Source organism: Macrotis lagotis, chromosome X (assembly GCF_037893015.1).
Source record: "Macrotis lagotis isolate mMagLag1 chromosome X, bilby.v1.9.chrom.fasta, whole genome shotgun sequence".
Lineage (NCBI taxonomy): Eukaryota > Metazoa > Chordata > Mammalia > Peramelemorphia > Peramelidae > Macrotis > Macrotis lagotis.
The window spans coordinates 392336409-392363706 of record NC_133666.1 but is presented as its reverse complement, the minus strand read 5'-3'; the positions used below and the strand labels follow the sequence as shown (position 1 = coordinate 392363706).

The 27298-nt window shown below is 36.9% G+C and overlaps 1 protein-coding gene across 2 annotated transcripts; it reads right to left on the bottom strand.

The window, feature by feature from the left end:
* Positions 1–3964: 3964 nt before the first annotated feature.
* On the bottom strand, positions 3965–25192 carry ZFAND1 (zinc finger AN1-type containing 1). Of its 2 annotated transcripts, none has more exons than XM_074208272.1 (8): positions 25059–25192; positions 20603–20645; positions 18513–18552; positions 15441–15568; positions 15264–15355; positions 12534–12655; positions 11394–11549; positions 3965–11296 (listed from the first exon to the last, which is right to left on the bottom strand). In XM_074208272.1, exons 1-8 carry the CDS (start codon positions 25111–25113, stop codon positions 11129–11131), a joined length of 804 nt encoding a protein of 267 aa, XP_074064373.1. In that variant the 5' UTR covers positions 25114–25192; the 3' UTR covers positions 3965–11128. The 2 variants fall into 2 exon arrangements, with proteins under 2 accessions (XP_074064373.1, XP_074064372.1); XM_074208271.1 differs by having other exon boundaries at positions 3967–11299; positions 25059–25190.
* Between the last annotated feature and the right edge of the window lie 2106 nt (positions 25193–27298).

Below are 27298 nucleotides of genomic sequence, written 5' to 3'. Positions count from 1 at the left end.
AGAGCTTGACACACATAAGAAGCATTAAATATATTTTTGCTAACTTAACACAACCAGACACGAATCTAGGAAGTCTATTTTAATACATTTGATTACAGTAAAGATCCAGAAAGATCTAGATAGAGATGATAGTTCAAATTTAATATAGCAAAATGTAGTAAGGACAAATGTAAAGATCTATTCTTGGGCTAAAAAAAAATTAAATTTCATCAGTACAAAATGTAACACAACTTTTTTAATAAACTAAAAAGCTTAATATAAGTCAGCAGTGTGACATGACTGATAGAAAAGTTAATGTGATCTGAAAAGCAAAATAGTATGAAGGAAAGATACTAGAATTAAGAAAGAGCTGGGTTAGAGTTCCAACTCTTAGTAGCTGGATGACTATGAGCAAGGCATATACCCTCTCCAGGTCTAATCTGTAAAAAAGGGGTAATAGTACCTTTAGAACCTACCTCCTAGGTTTGTTGTGAGGATCAAAAATTATTTTTAACACCAGGAAAGTACCAAAAGTTTGGAAGATGGTATTGATAGCCTAGAGATTATAGGAGAAGTTGTATTCATCTTGGAGCCTGAGAGGCTTGCTTGATATTCTTGAAACTGAGTGCATTCTATTTTTGAGAGACTACCTCAATCATAGGGTATTACTATAATGTGGGAAGACTGGATAATTGGAGGAAGGAGTTATTTAATTCTCTACCAATCCTATTTTCACATTGTTTTGGTGTTCTCAACCCTAGGGTATAAGTATAGGTCTAAAAGATTAAGTCCCTGGGGACAGTAGAGGGCTAGTTGAGAGAGAGTTGTTTTGACCATTCATTTATTCAATATATATTGTTAGGTTGAATCATCGCTTGGGATCATTGTGTGTGTGTGTGTGTGTGTGTGTGTGTGTGTGTGTGTGTGTGTGTGTGTGTATGTGTGTATGTGTGTGTGTGTGTGTGATAAAAATAAAATTTTCAGACTGGATCTGAGCAAAAGAAAGTTTTTACATACTCAGAGAGAGAGGAGGGCTCACTTAAGTCAGAGCACCACACTGAAAGCACAAGAAGTTTGGGTTTTAAAGTTTCCCCTTCCCCTTCTCCCTAACTCTCCTCCCCTTTAGCCTATTGGCTGAGGTTTTAGAGGTACAATCTATTCATTGAAGTTTACCCCAGCAACAGTCACAAAGAAAGGATGACATATTGAAGGGTTAATATCCATTCTGATCCTTACAAGGCCATATGCTGGGCCCCCAAGGGTCCCCATGAACTTGGATGCTTTTGTATGTGCCCAATACTCCCTCCAGGAACTAGCTATTCCTGGAGGTTGAATCTTGGGAGGGTTGGCTACCCACCCAGAGGTTCAATGTTTAATTAATTTCATAACTTTGGCCATGAGTCTTCCCAGGTCATGAATGTACTATTCACGTGGTCATGCGCATACTCTTCACATGTCCTAGTTAAGTGCCAAAAATGCTTATATAAGCCTATTGGCAGTGTGCCACCATTGTCTGGGACCCCTTAAAAGTACCTGACATTGAGCAGCCCCTCAGAGTTTTGCCCATGGAAAGGACGCTTTGCCTGGGACATTTTCCCAGTCGTGACTCTGAAAGGCTGTGATTTGGAACTCCCCAGCTGCTGTTGATTCAGATGTTGGTGCTCCCCCATTGGTGATATTTTTCTTTTAATATCTATCTTTATGTAGGCTTTGCTCTTCTTTTTATTATATTGGGACTTATTGGTTACTTTTGCTATAAAACTGATTTATTTTTACCTCTCTTATAATCACTTTATTAAATATACTTTTTGTTTGTTTTGTTGGTGTAAATGTGTCATTTTGTAAGAGCAAATAGAAACCAAAACTCCTTAATCAAACATAATTGGAACATCATGAACAGGATCACTCCACAAAATGCTTTTTTTTTAAAAAAAATTGTAGAAAGAGATATGTATATACTGGGTTGGGAAGATTTACAATATTCATCCCTTACTAGGGAATGGGCATATGGCACAGGGCCACATGAAGATAGGGGAAGCCCTATGAAACAAGGGTCTCCCACAGAAGTAACTGAATGTTTGAAGCAAATAACTGTGGAAAAAAGGCAAAGGAATGGCAGGAGTCTGTAGAAGGAGGTGGGATCAGAGAGATAAGGTTGTGGAAGGAATTCTACAATGTCAGAACTTTATTTTAGGAGATCAGGTGTGCAATTATCAGAGTATACCTGAAAAAACCTGCCGTTAGAATGTCACAGTTTAAATATAGGAAGAAAAAAGGGAAGACAGAAAGTTTATACTGTGGTGGGGGATGTAGATACATATGATTTAGCTCTGGTTGGAGCAGCCGCTATAATACCTTAGGCCAGAAGCCCCCCCCATACAAAAAATTTGATAATTACATTGCTGCTTAGTGAAGCAGGCAAGCCTCTGGCAGAAGTTTTGAACAAAATCTCCCAATTAGAGAACTCAGGCAACTGCAAGTATACTGATGGCAATAAATCTTAATATAGAAGTGGTGAACATGCTGCTGGTCAGTATCAATAAGTACAAAAATAGAATGTCCCGAAAAGATTTTATTGCCCTGCTATGAGCAGCAGTGGATAGGCATAAGATTAATGGATTCCCTGTTTCTGACTTGTTCAGGATGAATAAACAGAAGAAAGGACAAGAAAGTAGAACTAGGGAAATTAGAGCCATTCCATCTGCACCCTCCCTCTACCCACATTTGACCTGTCTTAAAGGAGAATAATAGATAGGGACCAAACCCCAGTAAGAGAGATCAGACAGAGGAATTATCAGCTTCTCATAAGATTAATTAATTATAAATTGGAAAAAATGAACAGACAACTTACTAAAGTTTGTTTTGTTTTGATATTGGGGCAAGACCTCTTTGATGTATGGCAATCCTAGTATATTTAGAAATGAAATGTCTGTTAAAATTACAGGCTTGGGAGTAAGAGAAATTTAAGTAAAACAAGTTAAAATAATGATGAAGATAAGTTATTACCTAAAAAAGGAGTACTCAGTGATGATTGTTCCCTTTTTCCCAGAGTACATATTAGTTAGTACATTTTAAGGGGGAGTGACTATAAATTTACCTAATGAGAAATTATTTTTGCTAAAGTAGAAGGACCATCACAATCTGTAAAATTTTAAGTATACAATGGAAATAGGGACACAGAAAAATCTTGCCCAAGAACTAGTAAATAGAACTATGACTGTTTAACTATAAAAGTAAGGTTTTGAATAAGTCATTGGATCTGGTCAAGAACAGTATGTGTTAAAATAAAAGAAGAAGAAGGGATGAATAAAGTCTGAAATAAGTTTAAATAACATGTTAAGAGAAAGTGCAGGGGTGGCTAGGTGACCCAGTGGATAGAGCACCAGCTCTGGAGTTAGGAGTACCTGAGTTCAAATCCGGCCTCAAACACTTAATAATTACCTAGCTGTGTGGCCTTGGGCAAGCCACTTAACCCCATTGCCTTGCAAAAACCTTAAAAAAAGAAAATGCAAGTTGTGCAGTCTGAATACTGGATTTAAGGACCTGTGAAGAGAATAATGAAAGGGGTGCAAGGAAAAATGAAGAGGCATAGAGAAGGTTGGCTTTTTTTTTAAGTATAACAAATTTATGTAAGCTAAAGTATGTAGAATGAAGGTAGGAGAAGTTTGACTTTGTATAAATAAGATATTGTTTTGGAAGTTTTGAAAATTGATTTTATATCAATGTAAAGTGGAAAAGAATATAGAGAGCTGTGAATCAACTAATAAATTATGGAATTTCTTCTGGGATTGTGCAACCCAGATTTGTACTAAATTGAGATGTGTTCTTAAAAGTGATTGGGGGGGCAGCTAGGTTGCACAGTGGATAGAGCACCGGCCCTGGAGTCAGGAATACCTGAGTTCAAATCCGGCCTTAAACACTTAATAATTACCTAGCTGTGTGGCCTTGGGCAAGCCACTTAATCCCACTGCCCAGCAAAAACTTAAAAAAAAGTGATTGGGGCAATTAAAAAAATTTAACATTAAACTGCTACCTGTAGGAGAGAACTATACTTTTGAACAACTGTTAGCTGCATATTGGGCATTAGTAAAAACTGAACAGCTCCCTTTAAATCATTTAGTTCTGTTAAGACCCCAAATACTTATTGTGAGATGGATAAATGGGGACTCTGTTCTCTCATAAGATAGGACATGCACAGAAGTCAGTATAATTAAATGTAAATGGTACAAACAGAACAGAGCTAAACCAGGAAAATCTGGTGTCTCTCCCCTGCTTGAGAAAGTGTCTGAATTAACCTCAGTGCAGTCTCCACTGACCACTCCCACTCAGAAGACAGTTTCACCAGTCAAATGGAATCAAGGATTTGATGCCTTGAGTCCTAAACAAAAGAAACACACTTGGTTCACAGATGGCTCTGCTAAATATTTAGGAGAAATTAGGCATTGGAAGGCTGTAGCAAATAATGTTTTAGAAAGAATAGGAAAGCAGTCGGTGGATAGAACTGATGACTGTATATCAAGTATTGGAACAGGAGAATGGGAGACCAAGTCATATTTTTTAGACACCTGGGCAGTAGCAAATGGCCAAACCACTTAGATGCCCATGTGGCATGCAAAAATATTGGGATTTTCATGGGAAACAAGTTTGGGGTCATGAAATGTGGAAAGATGTATGTATTTGGGGCCAGTATACTGTCTCAGCCTTTCATGTCGATGCCAGTGTGGACACTCCAGAACATGAGTACAATAAATATGTAGATGGTTTGGCAAAGATTGCAATCATGCAATTGCTCCTAAAAATTTTCAGGTGAGGAACTTGAAGATTTATTGAATTTGACCAGATGGCTCCACATAACTGCAGGACATCTAGGACCCCAAGTGTCTCACAGGTGGGGCCTTGCTCAGGGCATATCAATTGCCCTTTCACTGTTAAGACAAATGATCAATTATTTAAAGTCAATTATTTAAAGAAAGACCAATTCCCATGGGTCGGCTCGGTGGCACGCAGTGGGTAGAGCACCAGTCAGGAGTACCTGAATTCAAATCCAGTCTCAGACACTTAGTAATTACCTAGCTGTGTGGCCTTGGGCAAGCCACTTAACCCCATTTGCCTTGCAAAAACTTTAAAAAAAACCCTTCATAATTATCTCAACTAAAATGAACTAATGTTTATGGCCAGAATGTCCTCCCAGCTTGCAAAAATAGTTTTATCAAAAAGCAGGTGACTCTAAGACTCCTTTGGAATGCAAAGTTTTCTTTCTTTTTTTTTAAGTTACCTCTTTTATTTTTTAAAAAATTGACTTATTTTGAATTTTACATTTTTTCTCTTAATCTCACTTCCTTCCTCCACCCCCCCCACAGAAGGCAGTCCACTAGTTTTTACATTGTTTCCATGGTATACATTGATCTAAGTTAAATGCGAAGAGAGAGAAATCATATCCTTAAGGAAGAAACAAAGCAAAATTACATAACTTTTTTTTAAAATTAAAGATAATAGCTTTTGGTCTTTGTTCAAGCTCCACAATTCTTTCTCTGGATACAGATGGTATTCTCCATTTAGATACCCCCAAATCGTGCCTGATTATTGCACTGATGGAATGAGCAAGTCCATTAAGCTTGATCATCACCCCCATCTTGCTGTTAGGGTGTACAGTGTTCTTCTGGTTCTGCTCATCTTGCTCAGCATCAGTTCATGCAAATTCTTCCAGGCTTCCCTGAATTTCCATCCCTCCTGGTTTATAATAGAATGATAGTGTTTCATCACATATGGCACCAGAGTTTATTAAGCCATTCCCCAATTGATGGACAATCGCTTCATTTCCAATTCTTTGCCACCACAAACAGGGCTGCTTTGAATATTTTTATACAAGTGATGTTTTTACCCTTTTTTCATAATCTCTTCAGGGTATAGACCTAGTAGTGGTATTGCTGGATCAAAGGGTATGCACATTTTTGTTGCCTTTTGGGCATACAGAATGCAAGGTTTTCTTGACAAAAACATTTAACACCAGAGGACTTCAGAAATTTTACACACAATAGGATCATATAGAGCTAAACAGGGATGCAGAGTAAACCAGTCAAACCAGTCAGTCATCTAGTATTTATTAAGCATCCACAATGTGCCTACTGTTCTAAATCCTGGAGACACTTAATAGAAAAGTCAAACCATCCTGCTCTCAAGGAACTCATAGTCTAACAAAGAGACAACATGCAAACAATCTTGTACAAACAAGATAGACATAGAATAAATCAAAGGAAGAAATAAAGAATTGGGAAAAGGTTTCTTGTAGAAGACAGGACTTTAAATGGGTCTTGTAGGAAGCCAGGAAGTAAGGATGGAGAGCATGAGAGGCAGCAAGTCCAATTTTCTAGTTTTGTGAGAAAACTGAGGCATAAGGTCACATAGGTGTAACTAGCAGGATTAGAATTCAGGTCTTCCTAATTCTAATCTGGTGCCCTGTTCTCTATATTAGTGATGCAGAGAATTGAATATGGAAAAATTATAATCAGAAACAAATTCTGTAATTTTTTAATGCTATTAAATCTGGGAATCTTGTTAAGGGTGTGGAAGGTTCTTTGCTTTAGAGATGTAAATTGATTCCTATTGTCTCAATTGTTTATTGTAAAATTTGTATCCTGTTTCCTCATTCCCAACACCCCCCCAACCTTCTACCTGGTTTCAGTCATGTAAGGGGGGGAAGGATTTCCCTTTTTGCCCTCAGTGCCCAGATAAGGGGCAAGACTATAAAACCTGGGCTGTATGTCTGCTTTGGGACAGTCTGCTCCCTGGTCCAGCAGCTCTCCTTTACTGCCTTTATCCCTGTCTGTCTGTCTCTCTCTCTCCTGTTTACCAAGCAACCACTTCCAGCCTTTTGTTATTCACCCTGTCCTAAAGTGCTTGTTGACCCTTTGCAGAAAAGATATTTGTAACCTGTTTACTTTGCCATATTTTATAATAAAATCCCGAGCAGTTAAATTCCCAGAGCACCTGAATTCCTTCATCTCTTAGTAAATCTTGATTTGATTAGTTGCCCAAATCCCATCTACTACATTAGGAAGGTAGAAGATGCTGGTCTTTTTTCTTTTTTTTTAGAAGTCGTCCATCCAAACTATGATGTTCCCAGACCAAGCTTGCAGGCAAATAGTGTGAAATTGTATCTCAGAAAAATGAATACTACTATTCCTTATACGGATCAATCAATCAGTCATCCTTTGATTTCGCTCGTAATCCCTAAGACTTTTCAGAACACTACACCTTGCCCTAGTGTATTAACTAGGTTAACTCCTTGAAAGAAAAAGTTCTCATTTTTTATATCTGCATCCCATCTTACACTGTGACTAGTTTATAGCAAGCACTCAATAGTTTTTCATTCATTTAAAAAAAAGATATGATAGTCAACTCTAGCCAGCTCTTTGCAGCTCCGCCCCACAGGCGCAGGCTAGCCTCAGGGCCAGGTTCCATGGGAACATGTCCTTCAGTGATCCTACAACCACACCGAGCAGAGTCCAGCTGTCCATTTCCCTGAGTCTTTCAGTCCCTCTCACCATAGTTCCCTCGCAGGGTCAGGAGAGGGCCCCCTCCTTCCTCCCCATGACTATGTGCTGGGGTATCCCAAGTGCCTTCACAGAGACATTTCATAACTATATATTGTGTCAGTAAGGTAAAGAGAACATCAGGTGAGCATTAGATTGGGAGTAGAGAAAGCAAGAATGTTCCTGCAAGTAGTTGCAGTAGTCTCAGTTCTGCAAAGCAATCTCTGGATACCACTGAAGGAATGCCATAACAAAGAAGTACAGGCCTTACATATCACTAAGTAATCAAGCTGAAAAAGGGGATGAATATTACATGTACAAAGATGGGAGTTGTTTTTTTTAATCCAAACTCAACAACTCAGAGATCAAGAGAAAACCTTCCAGACACCATTAATGTTTTGGTTAAGAGAAGCTTTTCACTGATTAAAGGACATGAGGAAAAAACAAGAGCTTGAAAATATTGGGCCACAAAATCTTGCAGGTATCACAGTCCTTGGAGAGAAATATGAAAATCTCAAACCATCTTCATTGTTTTTTGTGGATTCCTGAAACAGACTCACTTGAGAGTCAGATTCTTTTTGAACTCCAAATCCGAGTGTTTCAGCAACAACTGCAGCTAAATTAAAAGATGATTTCTCATTAAGATAACTATTCCTCAGGCATCTTCTACTAATGTGAAAATTAACTTAGACTTGAATATAAGCTTGTTCCCTGCTGTTACATGCCTTAATCTTGGTTCTCAAGCAAAGCACTATTATTGATCATTCTTCCATTAAGCAGATGCTTATGAAAAAAGACATAAATGAATCAATAAATAAACAGGTTTGGACTGATAATCCAAAAGATGAAGCTACTGAAAAAAAATGATTTTTATGCCATTGAAACCACTGAGAGGCAGAGGAGCCAAAAGGATGACTGAAAAATAAAGTGAACACTGCTCCCAAACCTCTTTTGATAAAGAAAATGCTTTTTCCTTTCTTAATCCTTTCTATCAATGGAGGCTCTGTAATTGATAAGCCCCTGGATCTGATTAAATTTCAAGTATTGTCATCAAACAGTCAAGGCAACAAGGTTACTGGTGCTTATGAACCAATAAAAATGAAAGACTGGGACAGAGAGATTGTGAACTTGTCCCAGGTTCTTCAATTAAATCCTTGTAATTAAAACATAAGCTCTATAAATCATCCTTAGAAAATATCTACTGAAGTATAAATTCAGCAGATCTTTCTCAATATAAAATGGATGGTAATTAATATTAGGAAGATTATGAACATGGGATTGTAGGTTGATTATGAAACTTTTAAAAATTAAGCAGGAACAGAAGGGAGAGAAAAGTCATGAGAAAAAGAAAAGTGAACAGCTTATCAGAATTATTTGATCAAACAAAACATGAAGAATATGAATCCTATTTGGCAGATAGTAAGCCAGAAGAAAATCTCCAAGTAGATGATGAATTATCAGTTGAAACTAAAGTCATGAAAAATACCTGATAAAATCAAATGAAAAACATTTTTAAAATGATGTAAGATAACATCTCAAAAGTTTCCTTCTCATTGAGGTGGTACAGATAAAAGATGAAAAATGGCATGAATACATGAAAAGAATGTGAAATTTATTATGCCCAGAAGAGCATTCTGGTCAAGATACCATTTCTGCTATATTCTTTCTAAAATACTTGAAAACTTCTGGGAAGTTGGGTTTCCTTCAACTTAAACCTGTATGGACAGAAGATAGTCATTCAACCTACACTTGAATATCACTAGCAAAAGGGAAGTCAATAATCAAGTTAATATATATCAAGTGACTACTGTGTATCAAGCACTGTTCTAGTGCTAGATATTAAAATAAGTCTCTCAACTCAAGGAGCTTACAATCTAATGGGGAAAGACAAACCAAAAAGGAGCTAAAAAAAAGTTAAGAGGAAGGGGACAAACAAGAGGGTACCTAGAATTGAAACCAACTTAAGAGTATCATCAGATGGAAAATGTTGTCTGGAAAAGTCTGAGCCCTTTTATAAAGGGAAGTCTTGGGAGTTCACTGCTCTGCCCTCCAGGAGAAGCAACTGAAGATGCTGAGGAAGAGGTGGGCATCAAAGCTGGATCAGTAACCATTATGAAAAAAATCCCCCCCAAAATCCAAAACAGCTTGCCTTCCAACATCCTTATGAGGATGGGAATTGTTTCATTTTTATATTTGTTGTCCCAGTTCTCAGCACTATTCTTGGCACAATGGAAGGACATAATTATATGTTGAATTGAACTGATATCGGAAAAAATCTTATTCAATAATGGATTGAATGATAAAGTGAGGTCCCTTTGAGATCGTGTTTTTTTTTGCTTGTCTGAAAATACATTTCATTAAATCCTTCAAAAAGTCTTGGTTACAAAAAGACTGGGAAAATACAATGATTAATCTTCCTCTTCCTCAACAAGATGACCTTACCTCCACCTGGGGGCATTTCACTACATAGATAGTACTAAGTGCTGGAGATGGAAGCAGGGCTAAGGGATTACTTGGTTTGACAACTCATTCCAAAAATTAATAAAGACCTAGAACAAATATATATAATCCTCTAAGATCACATGGCTTGATAGTGGGCATCTAAGCTTCCTGACTCCAAGACTGGTTCACCTTCCCCTATACCATGATGCCTCAAGCAAAACAAACAAAAAAGCCTTTTTACTATTTCACTGGATCCCTCCAATGGCATGGGGCAGAAGGAAATCTCATTTTAAAGATGAGAAAAAATGAGTCTCAGGAAGATTGAATAATTTGTCCAAAGCTAGAGACAGCAAGTACCTGAGTGTTGAAAGCATACATATTTTTGTATCATACTCATTAAATGCCTTTTTGCAATGGGTAAGATCATTCATGTAAAAGCGGATTTTTGTTAAATCAATTGTTTTGCATTGAATAAAAACTATTAAGCTCTTGACACAAATTTCTTTTGAAACTAACCTTTGTCTTGGCATGAGTGTAATACTGGAAGTTGTCTTCCTCTATACCTTTCCCTTCTGCCCCTCTCACCTACTGGAATATTAAATTAGAATTCCCACCTCCCCTCTTCCCATCCTTTAACTGTAACCCATAGTCCCCTTCCCTCTCTCAAGGCTATTGTCAATTTCTGTCATGTTGAACTTTTAATATTTAGTGATAATTCTGGACAGGAATGTTTTCCCCAATCCCAATATTTGGTATTCCTTTCATCTTCAGCCCAAACAGGGCAATTATAAGGCTCAAATGAAGTAACATATTATAGAGCAAACTTTAAAAGTTATTATTATTCCTATGCCTCCTCTTTTACCATTATTTCTGGTGATGAAGTTTTAGACAAAGAACTATCATCCATCACAAAATGTGACCTATGTGTTATCTCTGTACACAGATATAGTGATGCTTAAAATTTGAATTTGTTTTTCAGCCACAAACTTACTTTCAATGTCATTTTCAGTAATATCACAAAAATATTTTATATTAAAAACTTCTTAAACAATGAATCAGTGTTATAGTGGAACTAAGCTTAAAATCACCTTTCTTTGAAGAGTGATAGGGTTAATATTTAATAATTTAATTTTAAAATATAGTTTTCCTAATGATTGTGGGTTGTCCTTGGATAGCTACTTTAAGTACGAATCAGCATTTTCCAAAAATTGTTCATCATTATTAAGATATTCTAAGATAATATTTCCACCATTATATAAAGGGCAATCTTCATTAGTAATCCAGGTGTCCAAAGACTGATCTGAAGGTAAGGCTTCTCCTGTTGCAATGTTACACAATCTTAACTTCTGAAAGAGACAAAAGTACAATTAGAAATTGCTTTTTTGAGGAAAGGATCTACCAATTTTCATATGACAATTACAACAAATTAGTTAATATTACCTTGGCCATTGTTTTGTTGTTCTCATTTTTAAGGTTGGCCAATGAAGCTGCAAAATCCACGACTTTGCCAATACTCCATTTACAACAAAAGAACATGGGCTTGCTTTTCTCCTTGCTCCCCTTAGGTAAGAATACCTGAAAGTAAATTCTTTCTGTCTGCAAAAATGAAGTTAAAAATGTACACATTATGTATTTCTCTTGGCCATGAGAATGTCATTTTTTAAAAAGGAGAAACAATAGTAGTTTGAAGTTAAGAGGGGAGAGAAAAAGATGTAACTAGGTGGAACATCAATATAGAAATGATAATGGGAAAGTGATAACTAGAGGGTCTTTTATTAGTGATTAAGAGTTCAGCCAAGAAATAATGGGAGTCAAAGTACCCTTCTTCTAGATTTTTAATGACTTATTAGTTATTTTGATATCTCTCCTTCCAGAGCAAAAAACCACAACTGGAAAAAATGTGAGCCAACAATTTTAATTTCATCCAATGAATTTGTTAGAATTTGATTCTATTAAAAAGTATTAGAAAAGTAGCATTTACTTTATAGAAATTCATTTTGAAACCTGCTCTGAAAGAAGTTATTTGAGTACTGAAAAGAATTGCCAAAGTTAAATAAAATAAAACCCCTACTTTTTATAAGTGGGGTAAATAAAGTATAGAGAAGTTTAATGATTTGCCCAGATAGAGAGAAACTTAAGAAAAAACTCCAATTCAAACTCTTGATTCACAGACCACTTATACATCCTCTACAGCCTACCACTTCTGGCAATTCAAATAGAACCCAGTTCTCATGACTTCCAATCAAATTGATTAGAGAATTCAACTTAAGATTTGAAAAACTTTATATTAAAGAAATGTCTGTATGTAAAAGCAAATTACTGTTATAATGAAAGTCCATTTAAAAAAAGTTCTAGTACTAGAAATAGTACCATTAGTTTAAACAGATAAAAATAAAAATTCCAATATGGTTATAATAATAAGGACATCTTTCCCCTTCAGATGCACATACACACATATGGCTTGAGCTTATATGCATGAGTACAAACATGCACACATACACATTCACCCACCCACCTTTGAAGTTTAATAATATTTGCTGTAATGGAGTAACATAAATTTTTAAAATACTTAAGCCCTACCTGTGGCAAAGATTTATCTCCATCAGCATGCATTTTTAATTTCATCAGTGCAACTTTTGCTGCAGTTTCACTGTTCTTTGCACCTCTGCGACCTTTGCTAATTACTGCCCCTTTCTTAGAATCTGAAAAAAAAAATTAGTACCGTAATATCATAGGCTACATTTTCTAGTTTCATTACAAGTGCTTAATAATAAATGAAAACACTAAGTATCATTCACAAATTTAGTTTATAATACCTTTAAGAAGATTTTATATTTACTAGGCAAAATGGTAAGGCAATAATCACCACTGAAGAAAATTTCTATTGAAGTTGCCAGGAATTATTCCTTGCCAGGAATAACTGCAGAGTTTGCACAAAGCAGAGAACTTTGCATTTCTGTATATTCTCCTTTAGAGGATTTAGAGTCCATGGAACTGAGTTTAAATTCTGAATTAGCTACTTTATTGCTCAAGTGTTTTAGGGTAAATTATGTCATCGCTTTGATTCTCAGTTTCCTTACTCATAAAATGAGGGGTCTGAATGAACTTTTAACATGCCTTTTTTCACCTCAAGAGTAAGACCCATTTTTAGTAACATGGAAAGATAAAAGAAAATATATACTTTATTTAATAAACAAAGCAAATAAATAATATATCTTTGCAGTGTAGAGAGTGCTTGGGTCAAGTAGATGGGAGTTCAAATCTGGTTTTAGATACTTATCAGATGTGTGACTGTGGGTAATCACTTAACCTTATTATGTTATTGTGTTATTGTGTCTCAGTTTTCTCAAAAATGTAAAATGGATAAAATAATAGCACTTTCCTCCCAAGATTATTGTGAAGATAAAATGAGAGAATATATGTAAAGTGCTTTATAAATCTTAAAACACAACATAAATGGTAGCTATTAGGATGATAGTTATCATCCTCAAGGATGTCGTCCTTCACTCTCACTCTCAAGAAGACCATGACATCAGAGGGTGTGATGCCATGACAAGCATATGAATTAGATTTGAGTGAGAGGGTGCTGTGCTAAGTCACCAACTTCACTTTCTCCTTCAGTCAGTTGGGTCCAGTGGGCAGACATGAATCAGGATGACTGGAGATGGCCCTGGATTTGAGGCAATCAGGGGTATGTGACTTGCCCAAGGTCACAGAGTTAGTGTCACCCAGACAAAAGGCTGGATTCTAACTCCCATCCTCTCTTTCAGGCCAGTGGTCCACCTAGGTTTTATTGACTCATTGATAACATTTCTCACCTACTTTGTTTTGAACAATGAATTCTGATAGCTATCTGGTCAGAGTCAAGATTGTATGGTCTTTAGATTGACACCCCAAACTGTAGATGACAGAATTGAGAGGAACCTCAGAGGTCATCTAGTCCAATCCTCTTATTTTAGAGATGAAGAAATGATGCCCCTGGAGGCTAAATGACTTATCCAAGATCACACAGGACAAAGGGACAGAGCTGGGATTTTGAAGCCTGGTTTTGTGATTCTAAATATTTTCCCCCCAAGTACGATCTCTATCCCAAGTAATAGGACTTCAGAGATGAAAGGAACTTCAACAGCCTAATACACTCATATTTTGTAACCTGTGAAATTTCAACCAAACTAAGCAGCTCATGATGGATAAAATGAAAAGGATGATTCCATGCAATTTTGACTCAATTAGAAGTCCTACTTCTAGGAACCACCTAGTGGTGGTTCTTCAACAGTAAATCAACATGTGCTTAATCAAGCATCCATTAAGTGCCAGGTATTTTACTAAATGATGGGTATACAAAGAAAAAAGCTTAACAGGAAGTTCCCATTATGGGGGAGTCATGTAAGTATATATATTAGATATATACCAAGTAATGTCAAGGGAAAGGCATAATCAACTGGGATGACCAGAAAAAGGGCTCAGGCATAAGATAGCATCTTAGCCAAATCTCTCATATACATCACCTTCTCTCCTATAACTCAGTTATTACCCTGATGCAAATCCCTTTCACCTCTCATCTGGACTACTACAATAAGAGACTTGGTAGTTTCCCTGCCTCCAGTCTCTCTCCACTGTAGTTCACTTGCATTCAGCTGCCAAAGTTGTCTTCAAAAAGTACAAGTGAGCATCCCTTATTTAGTAAACTCCAATGACTCCCTAACACTTCCAGGATCAGATACAATTTTTAAAGTCTTTTATAATCTAACCTCTTCCTAGGTCTTCCTACACATTACATGCATTTTCATTGGCTTCCCCTATGCCTGGAATCCTTTCGCTCCTCACCTCAGGTTTCTGGTTTCCTTTGTTCAAGACTTAGCTCAAATTTCACCTTCTGCAGCAGGGCTTTCTCAGTCTCTCTCCTGAAAATCATCTTCCACTTATAATATATATCTTGTTTATACTTATTTACATGTTGTCTTCCACACTTCCATGTTAGCTCCATGATAGTATTTTTTCTTTTCTGCCAATGTTTAATTAGACTTTTTGATTAACTCTGGACAGGTTCATGAAGCAAACAAGAACTTTGGCAGGCAAGAATGAGCAGAGTATAAAAAGTAAAGAAAATCAGCAGAGCCAAATACTTTAGATCTTACCTATGATATATATATATATTTTTAGATTTTTGCAAGGCAAATAGGGTTAAGTGGCTTGCCCAAGGCCACACAGCTAGGTAATTATTAAGTGTCTGAGACTGGATTTGAACCCAGGTACTCCTGACTCCAGGGCCGGTGCTTTAATCCACTACGCCACCTAGCCGCCCCTTACCTATGATATCTTTAACAAGCTGCTGTGTGACAGACATCCGAGCCTGGGGAAGTTCCAGTTTTTCACATTCGTGGTCTGATTGATGCCGGTGTCTACACAGAAGAATAGAAACTGGTAAGTCCACAAACCTGACAGAATCTAAAAATACCTACAATTTTTGAATGATCCAATGGTCACCTAAGGCAAAAATTCTTTTCACAAAAGGGACATAACACTGGTACGAGCTCTTTTCCATTGCAGTCCTTGTATGAACACGGGTAAGATGAATGGTCATCGGTCTTCAATCTCTCACTTTTTATGTTCACCTAGAAAAATACAAAGGAAAAACATGTCCTTGTAATTCATAATGTTAGGAAATCAGATTTTACTTAAATTTAACTCAAAAGAAATAATTTTAATAATACATTAATTATAGCAATTAGCTAAATATAACAAAATTATTTTCATTAATACATCTTTTTGTCAGTTTCATATTTATATGCTTACTCCACAATTTTTACTTAAATTTAACTTGATTCCCTACCTAAGTATCTGTTAAATTAAATGATCCATCACTGAACCTTTTTACAATAAATTTTGTATTAATGAAAAAAATTTAACTTGAAGAAAATTTTAATATTACATTAATAATAGCAATTAGCTAAATATAGCAAAATTATTTTTTTCATTAATGTCATCTTTTTGGTCAGTATCACATTTGTATCCTTACTTCACATTTTAGATTTTAGTTCTTGGAAGGTAGACACCATGTATTTTTAGATCTAACATGTTAAATTACTACATATCCAGCAGAAAGCATAATAAATTTATACTGAATTGAAGCAACTAGGAGAATGTTTTTGATGAGACCCTCCATCACTCAACAAAGACTAAAATATGTATACAATAACCAAGCTTAAGGAAATATTCAACTCAATATTACATTGTCTTCTTTTGCTTTGTGATATACTCACTCATTGGGAGATATTCCCAAAAGATTCAAAAACTATGGTCAGATAATATAAATCTCAAAAATATATGTTGACTAAAAAGGAAATTAGCTATACTGGTTTTGTTCTCTACCCAGATTAAACCCAGTGTTTAAATTTTTTAAACTGTATAATTTTTTTTAAAAATTACTTAACTGTAAGAAATATAAAAATTTAAGAATCATTATAAAACTTCATTCCATGCATATTGAACTTGGTATCCCATATATTAGGTTATCCCTTCACAGAAGTACAAAGGGTGAAAGGAAACAAGAAAGCCTTCGTACTTCCATACTCTACCCTGGCTCAAATTTAGGCATTGGTAAAATCTCTAAGATGAATTTAGGAAAAATACTAACTGAAAAAAATGAGTAACCAAAGAGTCTTTTTTCCATCTCAAAGCTTCTACCTTGGGCTCTGGACTAATTAACATATGTTCTGCCTTCATTATTTTTTTTAGTTTTTTTTTTTGCAAGGCAATGGGATTAAGTGGCTTGCCCAAGGCCACACAGCTAGGTAATCATTAAGTGTCTGAGGCCGGATTTGAACTCAGGTACTCCTGACTCCAGAGCTGGTGCTCTATACACTGTGTCACCTAGCCTCCCTGCCTTCATTATTTAATATTTAGATTCAAAGAGTTCAGGATATAGTTACAGATACTAAATTTTATGAAGGAAAATAGATCAACATGAATTGATTTATAGACTATTTAGGAAACACTCTAAATGTATTTAATGAAAGCACTTTTATTTTTATTCTTTAAAAGTTTTGAAATCCAAAATGACTATCATTCCTATGGAAACTTTATGACTGCAATAAGAGATATATTACTTATGCTACATACAAAAAACTACCCCTAAACTTATAAGGGTCAAATTTTGACCTATCTATTCTTCATTTGTATAAATGAAGAAAGTGATATTTATTGATGCACCTTCATTGTCTACATCATGCTACACATTCAAAGAAAATGATTGTACCATTTACTTAGCATTTATGAAAGTGTTTCATCTTAAATTTTCTTTTTCTAAATATAAAGTATGTGCTACTAACTCAAGTCACCTTGTTCTGAATATCCTGTTCTGATTTTCCTTCAGTGGGCCTGGAAGAATCCTGTCTTAAGTTCTAGAATCTGTAAAAGGAGCACTCATCTGCCTGCACTCTTGTTGTTTCCTCTTATGAAAAAGAACTTAATTGTCTTCTTTTCTCCACTAGAATATAAACTTCCTGTAGGCAAGAACCAAAACCCTTAGACTTTTTGCCCAGAACACCTAGCATGGTATTTTATACATAGCAAGAACTCAATAAATAGCTGCTGAAAGATAAATTATACAGTAAAAACTCAAATATCTGGATGTTTTTAAAATCTGTACTCATGTGGCATTATACACACATAAAATATCAAGATCAAAAACTTTATTTCTCATTGTTTATCTGTTTCCATACTGTGCATTATAGAGACTAAATCAGTTTCTAAAAATTTACTTACTTGCACTTTTTCCTCAGTATCCTGCTATTGGGCTCCAGTAAAAAAAAAATCAATCTGTATAAATTTAGGTCAATAAAATGCCATTTGTTTTACTGTGGACCTTGTCAAAGCTAACACTTGTTTAACTGTGCATTATAGAGACTAAATCAGTTTCTAAAAATTTACTTACTTGCACTTTTTCCTCAGTATCCTGCTATTGGGCTCCAGTAAAAAAAAAATCAATCTGTATAAATTTAGGTCAATAAAATGCCATTTGTTTTACTGTGGACCTTGTCAAAGCTAACACTTGTTTAACCACTTAATGTGCATTCAGGGTCCAAACTTTTAGGCACTCAGGATATCATGGAGTTAAAAAAGTTCTGAACAAAGTCTGGTAACCTGAGTTCTGATCAACTGTGTCACTGTGTGTTGGCTAAGTCAGTCTGAAAATGATGGGTTTCTCTTTCTAAAATTTTTTCCAACTTTGAAGTCCTGTAATTTCAAGATTGAACTCTTTAATTTGAACATGCACAAAAAGTATGACCACAAAATCTGTATATATCAACATATGAAAGTAATTTTTCTTAAAATGAACCGCAGTGGAAAAAAAATAAAGGGGAGAGAAAGTCAATTTTCCACATGTTTAACTAGCCAAATTTTATCTAAGATTAGAAGAAAAAAAAGAAACTACAATTCCTGATGTCAATTACTCAGCCTTTATGTAAAAGAGAAAGATAGTAATCATGCTTTAAATAGAAATGCAAAAGAATGTTTTAAATGAGTTATGGGAAAAGAGTTAACATGCTAACATACCTCAGAACAGCCATGAGACTCCCTGCTTCTGTGCTCAAGACTTAAACCAAAACAAAACAAAAATTTAACCATTAATCATGTACAGCAGTAATGTCAAACTCAAACAGAAATAGATCCCTATAGCTTTGTTACTTAGAAAACAATAAATTAACATTATTTATGTTGTATTGCATTTTTATCTATTTTGTTAAACATTTCTCAATTACAGTTTAATCCGGTTTGGCCCCCATCTGGGATTTCTGCACCAACCCTGGAGGAGGACCTGAGTTTAAATTCAGCCTCAGACACTTGACACTTATTAGCTATGGAATGAATACTGGCCAAGTCAATTAACCCCAAATGCCTGGTCAAAAAAAAAAATTAAAACAAAATCTTTCTATCTTAAGAAAGCTGGGAAACAAATTTCACTATTAGTGTTTCTGACAAAGAACTTGTTTCTAAAGTATATAAAGAAATGAGTCAAATTTACAAGAACACAAGTCATTCTCCAATTGATAAGCAGTCAAAGGATATTTACAGGCAATTTTCAGATGAAGAAATTAGAGTTATCTATAGTCATATAAAAAATGCTCTAAATCATTACTGATTAGAGAAATGAAATTTAAAACAACAGTGAAGTCCCACTTCACACCTATCAGATTGGGTAAAATGACAAAAAAAGAAAAACAACTTAATGTTGGAGAGGATATGAGAAAACTGGGACACAAATGTACTATTGGTAGAATAGTGAATTGATCCAACCATTTTGGACAACAATTTGCAACTAAGCCCAAAGGGCAATAAAAATGTACATACCCTTTGATCTAGCAATATCTAGTTCTGTTTCCCAAAGAGATCATAAAAAAAAAAAGACCCACATGCACAAAAATATTTATAGCAGTTCTTTTCATAGTGGCAAAGAATTGGAAATTGAGGGAATGCACATTAATTTGATTGAGGCTGGACTTCAGAAATGTCTGGAAAAATTTGCTAAGTAAAGTGAGTCCAACCAGGAGAACAATGCACATATTAACAAGCAACGTTATGATCCTCAGCTCCTCTCAGCAGTTCAGTGATCAAGGACAATTCTAAAGGGCCTGTGATGGAAAATGTCATCCATATTCAGAGAAAAAGCTATAGGTTTTTGAATGCAAAGCAAAGCATAACTATGTTCCCTTTTAAAAACTTCTTTGGTTTTTCTTTCCTTCTCATGTTTTTTTTCCCTCCTTAGTTCTAATTCTTCTTTCATAACATGACTAATAAGGAAATATGTTAAACATGTACAACTTATCTCAGATTTCTTATTGCCACAGGAAGGTAGAAGGGAGGATGGTAGAAAAATGTGGAACCCAAAAATTTGCAAAAGGATGAATGTTGAAAACTGGAAAAAAATAAAATAAAAATAACAGGGCTAGGGATTGGACCAATGATTTCACTAGTAAATACCCTCTGACCAATGCAGACCAGTACTTTCTCTGGAAAGCTTAGTTTTTTAGAGAGCACTAAGAGGCCCAGGGTCATAAAACTAGTATATCTCAGATTAAGGAAATTTCATTAGAAAATTGCTCGCCATTTTTTTTGTGTGTGTATTCTAATAATCATTTCTAAATTTCCTGAAAACTAAGTTATTTCAAGGTTTTACTCAATATATTAAATGCTACATGAGAGATTAACTGGAAAATATTTTCTAAAATATTCATAAATTATAAAGTTCTACTTTATGTTCCAAAATATATTCATGATAGATTAGCTGGCCCGTATTTTGTTCTAAACTTAATAAGCAATCATCATGAAATGCCCAACTTTGACCATCAGTCTTGTACAATGTTAAGGATTACTAATTAACACTGACTCTCTGTGCTGCTATTCATACACTTAACTGGTGCTGGAAATTCAAAAAGTTTAGTAGTGTGGAGAACAAAGGATTCTAAAATGTGGTACATGTCCATGCATAAGTTTTGTTCCAGTGAATAATATAATGAATGTTAAATAACAGACATAAAGTACTGTTTAGAACAAGAATGATCTCAACTTTCTCAGTAAGAAGCAGCCTGGTAGAGACCGTGACACTTTTCCTTCATTTTATATAAAATACTGCGAATATGCCTTACCAGAATATTCCTGAACAGCCATCACACACAAATGGAAGAAAATCTAAAATGAAAAGAAATTTATTTCTCAGAATATGATTTTTAAAATTGTTTATTTTATAGAAAACTAAAAAAGGTAATGATTTCTTTGCAGGTACACCATGTTATACATGACACAATCATATGAAACTCATAAGAGGAAGACAATGGAATTAGAATTATTAGGAATTAAAGGTCTTTTATACTAAGGATGAACGAGAAATCAGAAGTTCTAAGTTTAATTTCCTGATCTGCTTTTCCTGATAATTCAATAAACCACAATGAGCCTCAGTTAAGCGATGTAAATAATAATTATGGATCTCTAACCTACTTCACAGAAATGCTATTATGATAAACTAAGATGTACAGAGAAAAAAACTGAAAAGATGGTTAAAGCAAAGGCAGATAAGAAAACGAATACAAAAGCATGGCATAATTCAGTAAGAATGATACTACAATGCTGAAGTTCAGTATGAACAGAGGATAATACAAAGATAATAAAAGACTTTTTTGTTTTGTACTGAGCTACATTAGGGAAAACTCAGCCAGTGAAGGGTGAGAATTGCTGTTTTATAGCCTGAGATAATGAGCACACTAGAGATAAGAATAAACTACTTGACTCTTATTTTGTTTCTTTTCTTTTTTTTTCCTCTGCCAAGGGAAATGGTCTTTGTACTGAAACAAACAGTAACCTTTACAAGAATAGAGACTTAAAAGGAAAAATGAAAAGAATGGAGAATAGTTAAGAAATCTTAACTTCTATTGCTGGTGAAATTACAGAAGTTTCACAAAATGTATTTTAAAAAATAGCAAAAAAACCCTAAAGAACAAGAGGCCAAGGGGAAGGAGACTTCTCAGAAGTCTTATGCTTGGAAGGTTCTCCTTGCTTCCTTAGAAGTCTCGGCTAAAGTCCTGTCTTCTGCAAGAAACCCTTTTTTTTAGGTGTTTTTTTTTTTGCAAGGTAAATGGGGTTAAGTGGCTTGCCCAAGGCCACACAACTAGGTAATTATTAAGTGTCTGAGACCGGAATTGAACCCAGGTACTCCTGACTCCAAGGCCGGTGCTTTATCCACTACACCACCTAGCTGCCCTGCAAGAAGCCTTTCCCAGTCCTCCATATCCTTAGAGTCTTTCCTCTGAAATGATCTCCAAATTATCTTATATGTAGTGTTTGGAGCATAACTGTTTTTATGTTGAGGCTGTGAGCTTTTTTTGGTGCAGGGACTTTTCTCCTTTCCTGTATTCCTAGCACAGCCCTCCTTCACTTAAATCCAATTTATTCATATGTCATGGTATCACATCCCTGATGTCATAATGGTCCTCTTCCAGAATGAAGGGCAAACAACAATCCCCTAATAAGTGCCTAGAACATAGTAAGTGCTTAATAAATGCTTACTGACTTATTTCATGAATACCTTCAATAAAGGATAGGCACCAAAAAGTATCACAAAAATAAAAATCGATATATTTTCAGGGAACTAGTTTCCAAGGTTAGTAATAATTTCTGAATAAACTATCAAAGAAACACCAACTTGTTGTTTAATGACTACAACAATGAAATTGATAGTATCTTATTGATGGAGTAAAACTTAAATGAAAAGCTGCTAGGTAAAAAGCAATATGGAAAAAGTCTGGAAATGGCAATGAGGAAAAGGGAATATGCCTATTTCTGGCTCAGTGTCAGGAAAGAAAAAAAATGATATTCAGCACTGTAAAGGATAGGTCAGGAATGCAGTGTCCTCTGGAGGAAGTCAGTTTTCTGTGAGTGCAAGTACATGAAAAGAGCTTAGGATGAAGGAAATATTGCAATTAATAGATGTTCCAAGAGGTACAATGTAAGGAGAGTGAAGAACAATCAAGGTAGAGCTGGAAATGAAAGAAGAAAAGAATGGAGTGATAGAAAGAGGAATAGCAGGACTTGCCTTGGCCATTATTGACTGTTTGACATTCATCTATTCTCTCCTTAAAAAGAGTGAAGAAAGAACCATATTAACCCTGGGATAAGGACAAAAGATGCCCCAGGTTTGCCTCATGAGGAGGAAAATAAACCTCCAAATACAATTTTATCAGGGTGAATACAGAAGTCTCACCTTCTCAGCAAGTACAGTGATGGAGAGTCCAGTAACAATCAGGTTAATGACAAGAATCTCAGGATCAACAAAAGCCCACAGTTGCTTGAGCTAAAAGTGGTAATGGAAGATTGTGATTATGTTGTGGTAGTGGCTAAAGTGGGTACAGCCGCTGGGCCAGGTTGTAGGTTCCAGGGCAGTACATTTTGAGCAAGAAAGTCTTCAGATGTTGTCCCTCAGTAGGGACCACTCTTACATTGAAACTTTGGAACTCTTACATGGAAACTTTGATCCCACTCCAGCTCAGTGAGGGGGATGGCAGCTCCTAAAAGCAGCCAAGATTCTTTGCCTATTGTCATATAAATGATATATAATTAGATGGGCAGTTTAGAGTTAATTTTTGGACATATTTACACATATTCCTTTAAGATTGAGAACTACTTCATGAACTGAGATATGAATTTCCCTAATTCCATATAGAGTACGTGTCTTTTCCAAGATTATGCAATAGACAATTAATGATATGTTTCTGTCTAAAATATATATAATTCTTTTAAATACCTTTCCTGTGCCTCATATTTAATTAAAAGTATGGACAAATAACTCCAGATAGATTCACAAAAGGAATGTACTAATGTACTTCATTTGAGAAAGAGATAGAATAAGCTACAACTTACTTGAAAAGACTTCATCCTACTTCATTGGTTTATCTAACTGATTAGACAGACTGATTGCCCCTTGGTCAAAAAAAAAATTCAATGAATAGAAATCAATATTTAAATATCCCCAGCCAAATCAGTCTATTTGAAGGAACTGCCCCCAAAAGAACACAAAATCAAAACTCTATTAGCTGAAATAGTTTTTTTATGTAAAATGGGGATGGGCCAGAAGGACTTAAATCCTACTGTTGCCTGTAGTTGTTGGCTAACAGTTATTGTTATGTCAAGTAAGGAGAAATAAGGTCCTATGTTATAGTGGAAAGAGCTGAAAATTTCAAAGATCTGGACTTACATTTTCAGCTCTTCCACTTACTAACTGTGGTACCTTAGGGACTTAATCCAGGCTTCAGATTCCTCACCTGGAAAATGAGGGGTTGGGCCAGATGATCTCTAAGATCCCTTCTATTTTTAACATCCTGTGATTCTTTGAAGAATCTCCTAGGAAAGACAGGAAAAAGGCTATTCAAAATGGTGTTAATTTTGGATCAGTCTATAAAACACATACTGAAATGTCTACAAGTGGGGGAAAAAAAAGTCTAGCTCCTACTACTTGAGAAGTGTGATTTCCCCAGAGATCAAAGCAGGACTCTAGCTGGCAAAAATGCATGTCTCTTTACAACTGATGTTCCCATCATTTTAGATCAATACAAAGTCTAATTCCTGGGACAAAGTTTTTAATTAGGTCATTTCACTTAGACCTCTTCATTATAATGCAATATAAAGGATTCCACATGAGTCAATTATTAATCTTCCCCTAACAAGGAAATCTAACCCTCCGCAGGTGTGTTGTGACGACAAAATTTTAAAATGTAACATATCTTCCAGAGTAGATCAAAAGCTGTTTGAACAATGGTAAGTTTTAAAGGGATAAACCCTGCGCAGGTTACTCAACTCTGTATGCCTTCGTTTGTTCGTCGAGATAATAGCACCTTACCTCCCAGAGCTTGAAATTATTTTTGTAAAGCCCTTTTTAAAACCTCAAAGCAGTAACTATAGAAACACTAGATTATTAAAATAAACTATGAAAATGTATTTGTTATTCAAATTGCTCATCACAGTCCTCTAAAACTAATCTACTAAAACTCTACATACCCAGGAGGTCCCATACATAGACACAAGAATACGACTAAGAAGATCATAGAGACCATCCAGCCCAGGGATCTCAATCTGGGGTGCGTGAATTTGTCAGAATGATTTCAACATAATCTGTTTTCTCTGTAATCCTAATGTATTTTGTTCACTGAGCCTAAATCATGATCCCGAGGGGCCCCTGAGCTTCACCAGCCTGCCCGAGGAGTGTCCATGCCACAGTTAAGGACCCTCTCGCCAGTCCTGGCTTTAACTCTGCGGATGTGGAAACCGAGGCCCAGGGAGGGCGGGCGCGTCACGCCGGGGCGGACCCGAAGGCCACCGTCCTGCCCGCTACACCCGAGTGCCCCCGCGCCCGGCGGAAGGAAGGCGGACAGCCCCGGGACGGAGCCCGGCAGCGGCATCCATCGGGCTTCACGCGGCACTTGTGGCCCAAGCCCGCGGGGCTCCTCCCAACACGAGGCGCCTCCAGCGGGGCCCCGCCCCAGCCGGCACCCCCTCCCGACTGCTCAGGTCCCCCCGATGCGGCATCGGCGGCTTCCTGAAACCCTTCCGGATTACCTTTCTGCCGGCAGTGCTCCACCTGGCAGTGCTCTCCGATATCCAACTCGGCCATCCTCCGCGGAGCCCGCTAAGCGGAACGGCCCGAAGGGAAGGAAGGCAAGAGCGCGCCGGAAGTGCCGAGGCGCGCGGTGCTTTCTGGGATTGAGGCATTTCCGGCCGCTCCCCTCGCAGCGGGAGGAATTTGAGATTGATGCGGGGGCGGGGCGGGGGGAAGTGCGCATGTGCGGCTGCGGGGGAGCCTGGGTTTGCGTCGACCTTGGATCTGAGCTCCGAGTGTAGAGGCTCGCGTTCCGCGTCACACGGCCTTCGTAAACCTTCCCCGCACACAAAGAGGGTGGGGATTATCACTTGCTCTATAAAGCCAAAAAGCCAGATTTAGTCAGAGACTCAGGGTCTGCATTCGAATGCCGACTCAATTTAAGTTGTTTTTTTAAGGCCACACAGCTAGGGAATTATTGTGTCAGGCTGGATTTGAACTCGGGCCCTCCTGACTCCAGGGCCACTGAGCCACCTTGTCCCCTCTCAATCTTAAAATGAACGAGTTGGACTAGATGTGAATCTGTGATCAGCCATTTAAGCCACATACAATGCTCCAGCTGTGACTATAATAGACGGGTCTGAAAAGGTTTGCAGTCCTGTCTAGGGAAGAGAGAAATAGAATTCAGAACCGGAGGGAAGTGTTAGGGTCATCTTACAGCCCTTGCCTTCAAGGAGTTTGCAATCTAATGGGGGGAGACAGCATGCAGAAGGAGGTGGAAATGGGGGGTGCGGCCAGGTTCAAGCTGAGTTGCCTCCCTGGGGGTTTGGAGGGTAATGATGAGGTGCAGTACCGAGGCTGATGGGATCCCACTGGATGATGATAAGGTTGCCTCATGAAGGGGCAAGGAACGGAGCAACTACCTGCTAGCTAGGAATACTGGAAACCCAAACCTCTTGATGGTTCACATTTTCTATTGACTTTACCAGAATTAGAGTTTTCACCAATATGTTCATCCTCAAACCTCACCTAATAGGAATATGAATAGGATGAAAGGTCAGGACCAGAAACAAGAGGGGAACTCAGCCTTTTCTGGAACACCAAGTGGGAAGAATTAAAGGGCGTGCAATTCTGAGAATCCTTTCAGGAAAATGATCATGAAAAATCTTTTCTGACCTTAATTTATATAAGCCCTTAAGTCTTCTGGCTAAATATCTTCAATTTTTCAAATGATTTTTAGAACCATGGCCAATCCTCTTTCTCTTTATATTCTGCCTCATCTTGACCAATATACAGGAGCCTGAGAAACTACTACTATATCCAAGGAAGGCAACAGACATGCAAATTATCCACTCCCAACCGGGTAGTTGAGGGAAAAATAACTATACAGGACTCTTTCAAAGCACTGCAATTGAAACGAGTACTCTTTAAATTCTTTAAGGAGTATCCATTGGAAGACAAATCTGGTGCCAGGATGGTAATTCCAGCTCCAAAAGTGTATATTAAAGCTGCTGCAGTTAAAAACCTTGGAGTAGGATCTTGGGATGGAGTCACTACCTGTCTCAGTACCTGCCTTTCCCTGCCCCCCTTGTTGTTGCTAGCTGAGTGTACTGAGGGACCTGAAGCCTTTACTTTGAAAAAATTAGAGTATTCAAAACTGGCCCAAATCACTGAATACCCCAGCTAGGAATAATAGAATAGGAAGCCAGTTCTGTTTTTTGTGGTTTTTGGTACTGGGACCATGATTAAGAGGGACAGCTGGTGGCATTCATATTTTACCAATAAAACTGAAATTCTTGGACTAGTGCAAGATAGAGGTTCAAAGAAGATCAGATACCATCTGCCCAAAAATGATGTCAACCTACTGGGCAGCTTCCAGGAAAACAAAAATCTTGGGGTTGAGGAGTGAGGGGAACTATAGAGTATACTATACTGACTATTAGATCATCTAAGAGACAGGTTTGGATATACTGTGTTGTCACCAGTTTGTCACCAGAAAATCACATACTAGCACATTGCCCAGTGTTGCTGTAGCACACTGATGCTCTGAGATATGGAAGGGACCCACATTCATAAGGTCCAGGCTATTACTAGAAGTCCTATTTCCTACTAAATCAGGCCCTGAAGTGATAACAGTTCTGGAAAAGGCAGTGATAAGGATGGCTTTACACAACATTCCCCTTACTATAAAGAACATAATGTGCATGTCATGCCACTTGATGTCCTGGTCTTCTTCCATTGCAACAGACAATAATATCAG

What these genes read in the sequence shown, in the direction of transcription:
- ZFAND1 (XM_074208271.1), bottom strand. Translation starts at nt 25,113, where the DNA reads ATGGCCGAGTTGGATATCGGAGAGCACTGCCAGGTGGAGCACTGCCGG. An exon ending in GAAAAGAATTTTTGCCTTAG is followed by an intron (nt 15,356 to 15,440) that starts GTGACCATTGGA and finishes TCTTCTGTGTAG; the next exon opens with ACACCGGCATCAATCAGACC. An exon ending in GCTTGTTAAAGATATCATAG is followed by an intron (nt 12,656 to 15,263) that starts GTAAGGGGCGGC and finishes TTTTTTTTTCAG; the next exon opens with ATTCTAAGAAAGGGGCAGTA.